This window comes from Gadus chalcogrammus, chromosome 1 (genome assembly GCF_026213295.1).
Source record: "Gadus chalcogrammus isolate NIFS_2021 chromosome 1, NIFS_Gcha_1.0, whole genome shotgun sequence".
NCBI classification, from domain to species: Eukaryota; Metazoa; Chordata; class Actinopteri; order Gadiformes; family Gadidae; genus Gadus; species Gadus chalcogrammus.
The window spans coordinates 8226769-8239924 of record NC_079412.1 but is presented as its reverse complement, the minus strand read 5'-3'; the positions used below and the strand labels follow the sequence as shown (position 1 = coordinate 8239924).

The 13156-nt window shown below is 49.0% G+C and overlaps 1 protein-coding gene across 1 annotated transcript in view; it reads left to right on the top strand.

Moving 5' to 3' along the window:
* Window positions 1-11047, top strand: part of kmt2d (lysine (K)-specific methyltransferase 2D) — a 34858-nt gene extending 23811 nt beyond the window's left edge. The window contains 12 exon segments of the mRNA XM_056586921.1: window positions 11-92; window positions 714-886; window positions 1211-1335; window positions 1426-1558; window positions 1665-1786; window positions 2012-3401; window positions 4011-4147; window positions 5249-5379; window positions 5716-6001; window positions 6518-6591; window positions 6803-6911; window positions 7260-11047. Coding sequence (XP_056442896.1) covers window positions 11-92; window positions 714-886; window positions 1211-1335; window positions 1426-1558; window positions 1665-1786; window positions 2012-3401; window positions 4011-4147; window positions 5249-5379; window positions 5716-6001; window positions 6518-6591; window positions 6803-6911; window positions 7260-7352 — 2855 coding nt within the window. The 3' untranslated portion in view covers window positions 7353-11047.
* The last annotated feature ends 2109 nt before the right edge of the window (window positions 11048-13156 follow it).

The following is a 13156-nucleotide window of genomic DNA, read 5'->3' as shown; positions in this document are numbered from 1 at the left end:
GTCTCGGTAGATCCCGTCAGTCAAGAGGTGAAGAGCGTGGACATCCTGGCTGCTCTCCCAACTCCACCGCACAACCAGAACGAGGACATCAGGTTGGTGAAGCTTGTGTCCCTCTCAGGACCACGCCCTCCCCTTCAGGGCCCTCTGGGACGCAGCAGTCCTGCTGTGTTATAGCACAGCGCCGCCGCAGTGTCCGGGCAGCGAACCCAAAACTAAGAATCATACCTAGTCTTTCAGTTTCATTAAGGAAATATATCACAGAAGAGCCATCCTTTTTTGAATGGACGCTATGCTTTTAGAGAGGGATGCTAATACTTGTATCGGCCAGTCTACACAGTGTTGATTTAAAACCTTTCGAAGAGTGATTTGAAGGAACTGTTCTACTGGTTACTAGAGATCTGCCTCCAGTTACATGATCGGTTGAAACAAATATGAATCTACCATCAGACTTTAGATTAGCAATCTAAAGTCTTAGTATGAACAACAAATTATTATTTTGATAGAAGTTGTTTATAAAACAGACATTCATGCGTCCCAGGCCTGGTTGTGGGACTTCTCCAGAGAAGCTACAGTGGGATGCACATGACCAGCCTTCAGACTTCTTGGTGGTTGAACTGTAAAAAGCGCCTGCTCAGCACCTCGCTGGCGCCCCCCTGGCCCCTCGCCGGTGCCCGGACCCCCCCGTATAACGCCTGTGGTGTCTCCCCCCTCAGGATGGAGAGTGACGATGAAGACGCCTCGGAGAGCATCGTCCAGGCCTCGTCCCCGGAGAGCGCCCTGGGCGACGCCATGGCCCGCTTCCCCTGTCTCCGGGAGCCCAAAGAGGAGGAGACGGAGCGGGCCATATCCCCCATCATCCCCCTCATCCCGCGCAGCGCTATCCCAGGTACGGGCCCCGCATCGATTCCACGCAACTCTATCAAGATATAGCCCCTAGATCTGATCTGTAATGGAATTGTATGTCTTCCCAAAATGGTCACGGTTCTCCCAATAAAGTATAATTGGTCCTGATACAGCTTGAAACCGTGGTGGGGCCAGGGTGTCCATTGTTAGTGTTTATTGTTAGTCCTACATTCAGTCACACGAGTCATTTGTTTTAGTTGCATGTCGATGGGTTAAAAGGCATTAGATTAATCCTGAGGCAGAAGTGAAGCCTGGGATCAAAGCGCCGGTGAGTTGACTGTCATACCTCTTCCATGTTTCTTCATAGTTTTCCCTGAGATCAAGCCATTCGAGGCCACCGACAGCAAGGCCGTTTCCACGTCAAACAACTGGGACAGCTCCAAAAACAACGAGGTCTCCGTCACTTTCATGCTGTCCTCCGCCGCAGCCAAGGTAGGCCCCCCCCACCCCCCCCCGGCCCACTCAGCACATTCTCCACACAGACATCGATTGAATCTGACCACCGCCGCTCTTGTGTTGTAGAACCTGAACCACATGATGGTGGCCATGGCCCAGCTGCTTCACATCAGGATGCCCGGGTCCTACGAGGTGACCTTCCCTCCGACCCCGGGAACACCTGGAGCCGCCGGGCCAGGTAATGCCCCTGAACAGCCAGGTACACAGAGCTCCCGTGTCCCGCACCCCTTACAACTGACTTACAACTGGTGCGTCCAAAGTCCGTTCATCGCCCTATTAAGTGTGCCCTTGTTGTGTTCCTTTAGGCGACGGCGGTACACACGACGGGCCCTCGGTGAGCCAGGACGACTGGCTGAGGCAGTTTGACGTGACGCTGCCAGGGTGCACGCTCAAGAAGCAGGTGGACGTCCTCGCCCTCATCAAGCAGGTCAGCCCCAGCCATCGGTTCACTGTGTAGGTCCGAGGCCGTCCCCTGATGTTCTGCCGAGCTCCAGTCTGACCTCTTGTGTGTGTGTGGTGTTGTGTGTGTGTGGTGTGTGTGGTGTGTGTGTGTGTGTGGTGTGTGTGTGGTGTGTGTGTGGTTGTGGTGTGTGTGTGTGTGTGTGTGTGTGTGTGTGTGTGTGTGTGTGTGTGTGTGGTGTGTGTGCCACAGGAGTTCTCTCAGCAGCAGGACAAACCAGCGCAGCACTGCTACACCACCAACGTCAACGACCTGGACGTGCGCCACCTGCCCGTCATCCCGGTGGAGGAGTCCCCGCCCCCTTCCCCCTCGCCTCCCCCGCCCCCGTCGGAGCCCGCCCCCGTACCGGAGGAGGAAGAGGAGGCGACGGCGGACACCAAGCCGCCCTCCGTCCCCCTCGCGGCGGTTCACATCAAGACGGAGCCGGAGCCGGAGGCCGTGGCCCCGCCCGCCGACTCAGCTGAGAGGCCTGAGTCTGAGGGTCCTGAGGCCGCCGAGGCTTCGTCCGCCGGCGACGCCCCCGCTGACCCTGCTGACCCCCCGGCCCCCGACCCCGCCACTCCCAGGGTAGACCCCCCGGTCCCTAAAGAGGAGCCCACCGGCCCCGACGAGCCCGCCCAGACCCCCGGCATCTCGCCCGAGCACGCCATGGAGGTGGAGCCGGCCAAGCCGCCGGCCAAGCAGCAGCAGCGGCGGCCCTACTCCCCGGACGAGGCGGCGGTGCAGCCGCGGCCCAAGAAGTGGAAGGGCGTGCGCTGGAAGCGGCTCCAGCTCGTCATCACCATCCGCAAGGGCGGCTCCAAGAAGGAGAACCACCGCGAGGTGTCGGAGCTCATGGAGCGGCTGCGCGTGGCGCTGCGGCCCGACCGGCTGCCGCGGGACAAGCGCAAGTGCTGCTTCTGCCACGAGGAGGGCGACGGCGCCACCGACGGCCCGGCGCGCCTCCTCAACATCGACGTGGACCTCTGGGTGCACCTCAACTGCGCGCTGTGGTCCACGGAGGTGTACGAGACGCAGGGCGGCGCCCTCATCAACGTGGAGGTGGCGCTGCGCCGGGGCCTGCGCACGCTCTGCGCCTACTGCCAGAAGACGGGCGCCACCAGCAGCTGCAACCGGCTGCGCTGCCCCAACGTCTACCACTTCGCCTGCGCCGCGCGCGCCCGCTGCATGTTCTTCAAGGACAAGACCATGCTGTGCACGCAGCACAAGCTGAAGGGCCCCAGCGAGGAGGAGCTGGGCAGCTTCTCGGTGTACCGCCGCGTCTACATCGAGCGCGACGAGGTCAAGCAGATCGCCAGCATCCTGCAGCGCGGCGACCGCTTCCACCTGTTCCGCGTGGGCGGCCTCATCTTCCACTCGGTGGGCCAGCTGCTGCCCTCCCAGATGGCCAGCTTCCACTCGCCCACCGCCATCTTCCCCGTGGGCTACGAGGCCACGCGCATCTACTGGAGCACGCGCGTGCCCAACAAGCGCTGCCGCTACCGATGCCGCGTCAACGAGCAGGACAGCCGGCCCTTCTTCGAGGTGCGCGTGCTGGAGCACGGCATGGAGGACCTGCACTACAGCGACACCACGCCAGAGGGTAGGACCCCGGGGCCGCACCGTGCACGGGCCACTTGCATTTATACACTTTAATATACTGGAAAGGACTTGGCCACTATATAATTTATGCTAGGGCTGCTGGATTATGGGAAAAATCATAATTTTGATTATTTTGGTCCATATTGAGATCACGATTATTCAAACAATTATTTTTGAGTTTGAAAACATGATGTATTTATTCAGCATGTCTCTCCCCAAAAAACGTTTGTAACTGAGAACTTTGAATTTCACCTTAAAAAAATACACAAAATGGTCAAAGAGAAAATGTTCCAATTTAAAATGATATACAGATATGAATCCAGCTGTTCTGCCCTTTCTATAAAACATGAAGAACATGAAGATGTTAATTTTGTGATAGTTTGCCGCTAAAATCAAAATCGCGATCAAAATTAGATTAATCGCCCAGCCCTAATTTATGCTGTGTTTATACCGTTTGTTCGGTTTTTCTTTACTTTAGCATTTACCTTGGCGTCTATTTTTTTCCTGTGTTTTCCACTGCTGCCGGGAATTTCCCCTCTGGGGGATTTATAAAGTTGTTACCTCGATGTACATTACTCGGAAAATGTAACATTTGTCTTTTCCTTCGCAGGCATCTGGGACCGAGTGGTTCAGCAGGTGGCCAAGCTGCGGGACGAGTCGGCCATGCTGAAGCTGTTCGCCGACCGGGTGAAGGGAGAGGAGATGTACGGCCTCACCATCCACGCTGTCATGCGCATCACTGAGTCGGTAAGAATCCTCCTTCAACCACCTCACCTGGGATAGAGGTATCCGCTTGTGTGTTGATGGACAGAGAACAGTGTTGCCCTACAATGGTCTTCCAGCGTGTGTGTGTGTGTGTGTGTGTGTGTGTGTGTGTGTGTGTGTGTGTGTGTGTGTGTGTGTGTGTGTGTGTGTGTGTGTGTGTGTGTGTGTGTGTGTGTGTGTGTGTGTGTGTGTGTGTCTTGCACTGTGTCGACAGTGCTGAAGTGTGCATGCAAAGGGCTGATGAATACCAACAGCGATGGTTTCATACACCCAGTGATTCCCCTAGATTTTTTTTTGTAAAAAATAACCCATCAAAAGATTACTTCTGTTCAGATTTTTTGGGGAGAAATGTACAATTTGAGCTTCCAAATATGACATAACAACCAACAGAGTCAAGGTATCTGCTGAGGCCAGATCAGTGTGCAAATGTGCCTCGAACTTGGCAGAAACCTTTTATGTTTTGCAACTATTATTTATTGATTTTTTGTTGCAGTGGCGCTGCCAATCCTACAGCAGCGGCAGTGCTCCCCTGCTGAATACATATAGGGGAAACACTGATACAACTAAAGCATTATCGCATAACTAATGGCATACGTTTTGTCTTGTGTATTATTGTTGTCACACAACCTGTTTTCAGTCTGCACTTTGTAGCCATCCCATGTTCTAGGTTTTATAATACTGTTGCTGCTGTAGGGGTATCAAACATGCTAGGTATTCTCCATTATCCAGTCCCTTGTTGCAATACTTATCTTTATTCCTACATTTAGTCTCAAGCAATTCATGAGCTAATGCCACCGTCCTACAGTATCTTGTTTTTAATTCTTCTTTAGATCTACAATCTATCCAATGACAATGTAGCAGGGGGAAACCGATTTCATAGGTCTGGGAATAATTGGCATTTAAGGTGCCTTGGCATCATTTGTTTCTTTCACAAAAATGGATGTTTGCAGCGTAGTAGAAGTAGTGGCACAGCTCGTGCCGTGCCGATGCTGGCTGCATGTAGGGGGATCACTGGAGAACCCTTTGCCATGGTATGAAGCATCGGCTCAGAGGAGTTGATGATGTTTGAACCCTTGTGCTCAGCTGCCCGGAGTGGAGAACTGTCAGAACTACCAGTTCCGCTACGGCCGGCACCCTCTCATGGAGCTCCCTCTCATGATCAACCCGAGTGGCAGCGCCCGCTCAGAAGCCAAGGTCCCCACCCACTGCAAGAGGTGAGCCCCCCCACCCCCATCACCACCATATCACTGGACTGCATTTATACAGCGCCCCAAAGCGCGAACCAATATTGCATAACATTCACCCATTCATGCACAGACCGACGGCTGAGTCAACCACGCAGGGCGACAGCCAGATGGTCAGGAGCACTCTTGGTGAGGTGTCCTTCTCAGGGACACCTCGACACTCCGCTAGGAGGAGCCGGGAATTGAACTAGCAACCCCTTCTGGTTCCCGGCCTCCCCGCTCTGCCTCCTGAGCCCTATGAGCCGTAGTCCATAATGAACGATCCACAGGGGGAAACCCACCCAACCATGGCTGTTTCCTCCGCAGGCCGCACACCCTCAACAGCACCAGCATGTCCAAGGCCTACCAGAGCACCTTCACGGGCGAGACCAACACGCCCTACAGCAAGCAGTTCGTCCACTCCAAGTCGTCCCAGTACCGCCGGCTGAAGACAGAGTGGAAGAACAACGTGTACCTGGCCCGCTCGCGCATCCAGGGCCTGGGGCTGTACGCCGCCAAGGACCTGGAGAAGCACACCATGGTCATCGAGTACATCGGTACGGTGATCCGCAACGAGGTGGCCAACCGGCGGGAGAAGATCTACGAGGAGCAGGTAACCCCCCCCCCCCCCCCACGCCCGCCGGCCCTGTGTGTGCCTCTACACTGGGACGTGGCTTCCATTGTTGTTTACACTTGGAGGGAATTTAGCAAACGCTTTTATCCAAAGCGACTTGCATACATTAAGTACATTAAGTACATTACGTACATTCGTCAGAAGAAAGAGAAACAAGTATCGCTGTTGGTACAGTAAGGATGTTCATAGAACCAAGTGCCAAGTACTAACAACCGTTAAACCATTCCCCGTATGCAACAAAGATAGCTAAGATAAGATGCTACACAACTAAGTACTTTTTTATTTTTTTTATTTGACCTTCCACATTTAACTGTTACCCTCAATGATTTTTTCTTGATTTGCCGTTTGACGGTCAATGTAAACGCCTACGTCATGCACAGCCCTCTGACTGCTTCAGTTGTAATCCGAGGACCCGTACGGGCGCCCCAGCCTCCAGGCAGGCAGCAGCGGCGTCTCGCGCTGCCCTCGTTGATCCCCTCACCACTTGTGTTGCAGAACCGTGGCATCTACATGTTCCGCATCAACAACGAGCAAGTGATCGACGCCACGCTGACCGGCGGACCGGCACGGTGAGTGGGCCTGAGAGAGCTGGAGGGAGGAACCCTAGCTCCACAGGGACGGACGTCTGATGAGCCAGTGGCTCATCGGGTAGAGAGTTTGTGGCTCATTCCCGATCACGACCCGGGTTCTGAAATAAAAGAATGATGAGCGTCCTATTATGAAACACCGGGATACATATCGGACTCTTGACGTGTGTTTCCCTTGTTTTGTTTTCTGCAGCTACGCAAATCACTCGTGTGCACCCAACTGCGTGGCAGAGGTTGTGACCTTTGACCGAGAGGACAAGATCATCATCATCTCCAGTCGCCGGATCCCCAAAGGAGAAGAGGTGACTGACTCTACTCCTCTGTCCACGTACAGTCCATCAGTTCACTGAATACATTCATCAGTACCAGTCTGCTGAGGGCCAGACTGACCTCAACTCGCTATATTAACACACTGAGGTGGTTCTGTTACACACTGCAAATGAATCAGGCTTTAAGTTAAAGACAGAAAGTCGATCCAAAATCCCCCTCTTATTACAACACAAAGACGCACGCATGGACCACAGACCTACATAACAACCACCACCCGAAGTAGCCGTGCAGGCCTGACCACCTCCACCTGCCCCCCACCCCACCATGTCCAGTGGGGTCCAGACGGCGGGTGTTAACTTGTCCCCCTCCTTGTGTTTCAGTTGACCTACGACTATCAGTTCGACTTCGAAGACGATCAGCACAAGATCCCCTGCCATTGCGGAGCCTGGAATTGCCGAAAGTGGATGAATTGACGGGGGAGGAGCGAGACGAAGATAGAGGGAGAGCAGTGCACTCTCATTGGTGCCAGGACACTGCTGCGCCAAAGCCTTGGAATAGCCAGCGCATAAGCTGTTGTGAGAGACATGGTGGTACCCAAGTGTTGACACCCGTAGCCAAAGGTTTGGAAAGCATTAACTGTTGAAGCAACCGACCACCTCCACTAACACAAGCCTGATGCTGGGACGCTCAGCTGGGACTAGGAGGACGAGCCCTTCCTCTGCCAAACCCAGATCCCAACCCACAACCCCCCTCCCGACTCCACCCTGCACCTTTCTACTGCTCAATCTCAATAAGCTCTTGAAAATCGCTGCAAGAAAATCCTCAATATTTACCAAATGACTCTGACCCTACTGTTCTGTCTCTCAATACTAGTAGTGCGAAGCTCGGTCAGACTGCTGGAAGTTACACGACAAAAAGCCATCTTCAAGTACTAAGAATGAACTAATGTTTTTTTTATGTTTTAAGTCGGACCTATTCCCCCTTACCACCTCCCCTCTCCTTCCAACTCCTGGGATAATTGAAATGAATAAAACATGAGACACTTTTCCCATCAAGACATCAATGAAGACACCGTGGATATTGGCTAGACAATCCTGTTGTGGCTCTCTGTAGAGCTGCATGCGATCGATGGATAAGATGTAAGTTGATATGCTATTGATATACTATTGACCCGTTTGGAGTCTAACGGTGGGTTAGTTTGGACCCAGTCTACCTCATCCATTTTATTGGGAAGTGACTGCTTTGTATAAAACTAAACAAACTGTTAACTGCTACTGTGGGAGGGGAGGGGCGGGTCGGAGGGCCTCTCGGACAAGCAGGGAAACTATAGCAGCCGGTTTGCTCTTATCTACTCTATGCTGATGATGACTATTTACAATAATGAGCCAACATATTATCCATGAATTATTTATACAGAGAAATTATATGACCGTTTTGATAAGATTATTGCATTAAGTTCACAATCAAGCAAGCTTTCAGGGGTCCTATATGCTACCAGATAGACCTGTCTTTTCATCTTGAATTTGTATTTTTTTTCTTCTTTTTTTTCCACAACCTGCTCTTTCTATTTATGCATCGGACATCCAGGCTTTGAGGTGTGAAAGCACAATGACACCCACCTTACTATGAGTTGCTTCCACGTGGAGTTATGGGTGTAAGCGGGTGGGCCCCTCAGTTTCAGGGTCATGCTCCGTCTTACCTTACACACACACATACAGACACAGACACAGACACCAACACACACACATACACACATACACAACCCCCATCCCGCCCCAAATGAAGGAAATGCGTGCTGGTGGCTTCCCCCGCAGATCCTCCACTTGTGTCCCGCTCCATTCATGTTTTAGTTGTGTTCCAGTAATTCCACAGCCTCTCCACTCCTCCACCTGAGACCTGGCCCACCTCGCTCTCTCTACCACAGCGTGGACTGTTGTACAACTTTACTGTAGAGAGTCTTCTCTGCCGGGGCCGAGCGTGTGTCTGCGTTCCTTTTGTGCTTTTTTTCTAGTGGTGGTCGAGTCTTCTTGAGGTCGGCAGCTGGCAGTGGAAGACTCGTTTTAAAAAGGGCATTTGTTGTCAGTTCTTTGTATAAAAAAAAAAAAGATGTAAAAATGAACGACAAAATTAAATATTTAAGTAAGGGAGCTTTGCTGAAACTCCTGATATCCCATGTTATGCGGTTTCCTCTTCCCCTTAACCTAAGACCTCACAGAATTAAAAATGCAAGTGTGTGTGTGTCTGTGTGTGTGTGTGTGTGTGCGCGTGTGTGTGTGTGTGTGAGAAACCCACAGTAGGGGACAGCAAACTTTATCCAAAACATTTTTAATCAATAAATTCAAGTGTAGAGAAATAAAAATTGATGTAAATTTCAACCACTGGATATCATTTTATCATGAAGATAAAGATGTATGTATATAAATATATGTAAAATGGCAAACTAATATCTTTATGTTTATGAACCAGAGTGTTTTTTGCATTTACCTGTTTTTTCTATTAGTGATTTTTAAGCTTTCAAAGACGAGTTTGGTTTTCTCCAGTCAATTGGAATGAGAAGCCAAAGTAATTAGGACGTTGTTTGCTAACGGATCCGCGTGGAGAATCATGATGATTAGATGTAAAATCACTTGCATAAAAGCAGTACAATGGTGCATAGCATTTGTGTATTTATGTAATGTTCTCGTTTTGTTTTTATTTATGCTACTGCTTGTTGATTACCAAAACTTTTCCCTTAGTTGGTCTCAATTGGATAAGTATAATCTATGAATGGAAAAATTCAAGTTCCTTAGGGTAGTACTGTTCTAGTGTTTTTGCTTTTTCTATTTTCCATTTTTCAGATCCTCCCTATAGAAGTGAATGTGTTGAGATATATATATATATATCGTGAAATGTTTGCTTGGCCTAATGTATGTTATGTTATACTCAAATTTAATCCCGTATTTACCAGATAATGGATTGCACTCTCAGTATGAACAGAGTACTTCTCTAAAGTGGTAGATCATGAGGTAGTGATATATATATATATAAATATATTTTGGTATGTTTCTACTCGAAGGGAAGACATTCAATACAATGCCCCTCACTGGATTTTAGGCTCAATGATTTTTACCTTCTCTGAATTCTTAATTTAAATTCTCTGCGTATCTTATAATTTAAGATTGCTCAAATTGTTTGTTTTTTAAACCTAAACAACTTTTTAAAAAAAGGTGTGCATCTGTACAGCAGAGACTTCTAGGGACGATGAATAAATGATCATTTTTATTATATGTGGCATGTTTTGTATGGATATTATTTTCAACTGTAAATATTTTTTGATGAAGCCAGAGGATGCATCTTTATATACAGCTTTCCCCACCCCCTTTCCCAACATCTAATTTCCTGTTTGCTTTTATTTCTTGTAAAAGGAAAATAAAATGCATTTTAAATATTTGCCCATTGTTGAGAAATGCACTACATTTCCTGAAACATTCCTGCGTGTGTCTCCTGATACTTTATTGCAGACACGGACCTGAAGAACTAGCCTGGCACCGCCCACCTACCTACTTCCGCTCAATTTTCATTTCACTTCTGTACAAATGAAATGAAGTACGATGGTCTGGTAGGACCAGGCTAAGATATAGTTCACCCTCTTTTCTGTTATTAAACCAATTTATTTTGCGGGCGGTGCAGAGGATGTCGGCAGAAGAAACCCTGAAGATGGAGTAAACACCGGCCATTACATTTGATATCATATTCAACTCAATATGTCAAGCACTGAAACTTGCATTGAAAGCTGGAATGTGTTCCTTTGATTAGTATTCTACCGGTGAAAGTGTTTATTTATATGGCTTATGTTGTTAGGACCAGTTTCCTCTACGGATTGCCCTATCCATGAACATAGTCTTATCGGAGTGTAGCCTACTTAATGGTGATAAACTCACCAATATTGCACCGCTACGGACAGTTTGGGTCTCTGTGTCGGTATACCTTTGGTTTCACAAAAGTCAACATTTCTCAAGAAAAACTCTGACGAATGACAGCGGTGTTGAGCTGTAAGAAAACCTGCTCTCAGAATCTGACTGTTCCTTAACTCGTTGACCCCCCAAGATCTCAATAACATTGTATTATATCTTTAATTAAAGAAAATACATTTTTCGAGCGATATGATTGGTCGAAAAAATTACCTGGTCCTAACAAAATTAAGCCCTATAAATAACAAGTCCCTTAATGGTCCCATGGCATGCTACTTTATGGATGCTTATATATAGGTGTTAGTGGGCCCTTAATGCAGCATTTGAAGACGTTCAAGAAATTCAGCCACCACTGAGTTTTCCACAAACGTGCCGATTTTTAGATGCGGGTCCAAGTGGAGGGTGGGGGACGGCGGGTGCGGCCCTGAGCAGCTTGCGGCCACGGTACCATGCGCTAGTGTTTACAGTGGATGCATGCATTGGCTCGGATTCATCCGGAGGCGCGCGCAGCTTTTGGCCGTGTTCTGTAAATATTCTAGAACACTCCGGGTGCTCCGGCAGGAGTCCTTGCACTAAATCTAAATAATCATCATGTAGGCCTAATATAGGCTATATTATAACGGCAAAAAGCTGTGTGCGCCTCCAGGCGATATTATGAATCTCAAACGACCGCGTCGGGTTCCCTGACGTCTCTGGTTCTTCCACTTCCACATCAATCTGAAGTAGACTGAACCGCGACATGGAGGAGAAAGGGATTGTTGCCAATGATTGTGCCCCGCTGCCCGCTGGCTGCCTCAGCTTCCCGCGGAGGTGGTGCCTCCGGCGGGAGCCAATCGCCGTAAACAATCACGGGCAACAATCCCTTTCTCCTCCATGTCGTGGTTCATGTACTTCAGGGAGTAAAGCCAAAGTTCCTTTCTCCCAATTCCTTCTGAACCATGGCTGAGATAAACCCCAATACGAGTCTTCTTGGGGAAATACCAGAGGCGTATGTGGCATAGCACCAACAGCAGAACGGTTATCCAATAACAAAGAAGTGTACAACACTTGCGTTACAGTGTGTGTATTCACACACACACACACACACACACACACACACACACACACACACACACACACACACACACACACACACACACACACACACACACACACACACACACAGATTATAGCTAGAGCAAATGGGCATCCTGAGGCCTGGCTATTCTATGAGTTCAGAGGGGTATTCCATCAACCAAGCTAAACGCAAAGCCGGGCTTATTGCGCTTAGCCACGCTACTTTCAGTTAGAGTTCCGTTATATTTACGTGACTTAAAGGGGACATGTCATACCACCAGGTGTGAGTGTGATTAGCCCTACAAGCTGTTTCGAAAATCTGCCCCAAATGACACCCCCAAAGTGGGCGTGTCCTCCTAGATCTGTGCTGGATAGATCTGTCTACCTGCCTACCCAGTTGACTGAAGTAGACGTTGCTCATCTATCCATCACTAGGCTGCACCAGGCGCGGGGCGGAGACTGCTGCAGGTGGAGGCCCTACTTACGCTCAGTGTTGCAATAAAGGAATAACCTTATTAATAAGGAATAATAAGGTTTAATCAACAAGGCCAACGTCACATAGCACTTGTACAACATTTAATTAACTGAAAACGCTTTCAATATAAACCTGTTTTTAGGGAGAGGCTCAAGCACTGTTTATGTCATGGTGGCCGGGGAAGGAGTGGAGCAGTCCCTCCCTTTGGGGGGGCCGGGCGCGATATATAACTAAAAAATATATACTTTTTTCCAAAGAGTAGCGGACAGCCACGGAAACGCAAACAAACTGGACCGTTTGTTTCTTGCAGAAACCACACAAAGACTAAAGAAGCTAATAATTAGCTAATAAGAGGGAAATCGTCGAGCAATATCTCTTCAGATCAGAAGCGTCTTCAATGTGACAGTTGTCATGCAAACATTAAAGATTCTTTGAAAAAAATAACTTTAACTCACTCAAGGGCAGGTATAAATAACTTTAGCTCATCGTGACGTCATAAGAGAGCGGACCTCGTGTTCACATCGCTGAAAATTATGGGGAAAACCTTTTCGCAACGTCAGAAAGTTATCATGAACGACACCTTATAGAGTGGCGAAGTCACGCCTCTTCCGGTAGAGCTCATGGGACCTATGAGATCGAAAAATATGAATGGGTGTCAATGGAGAGAAAATTATTATTTTCTGGTCCCGGTCTTTATATGCCCTGGATTACACATATGTTGTTTGTGGATTTAAATGATAATTTTTCATGCAAAGAGTTCCACCGTTTATTGTGCAATTGTTCAGATAAAGGCTGT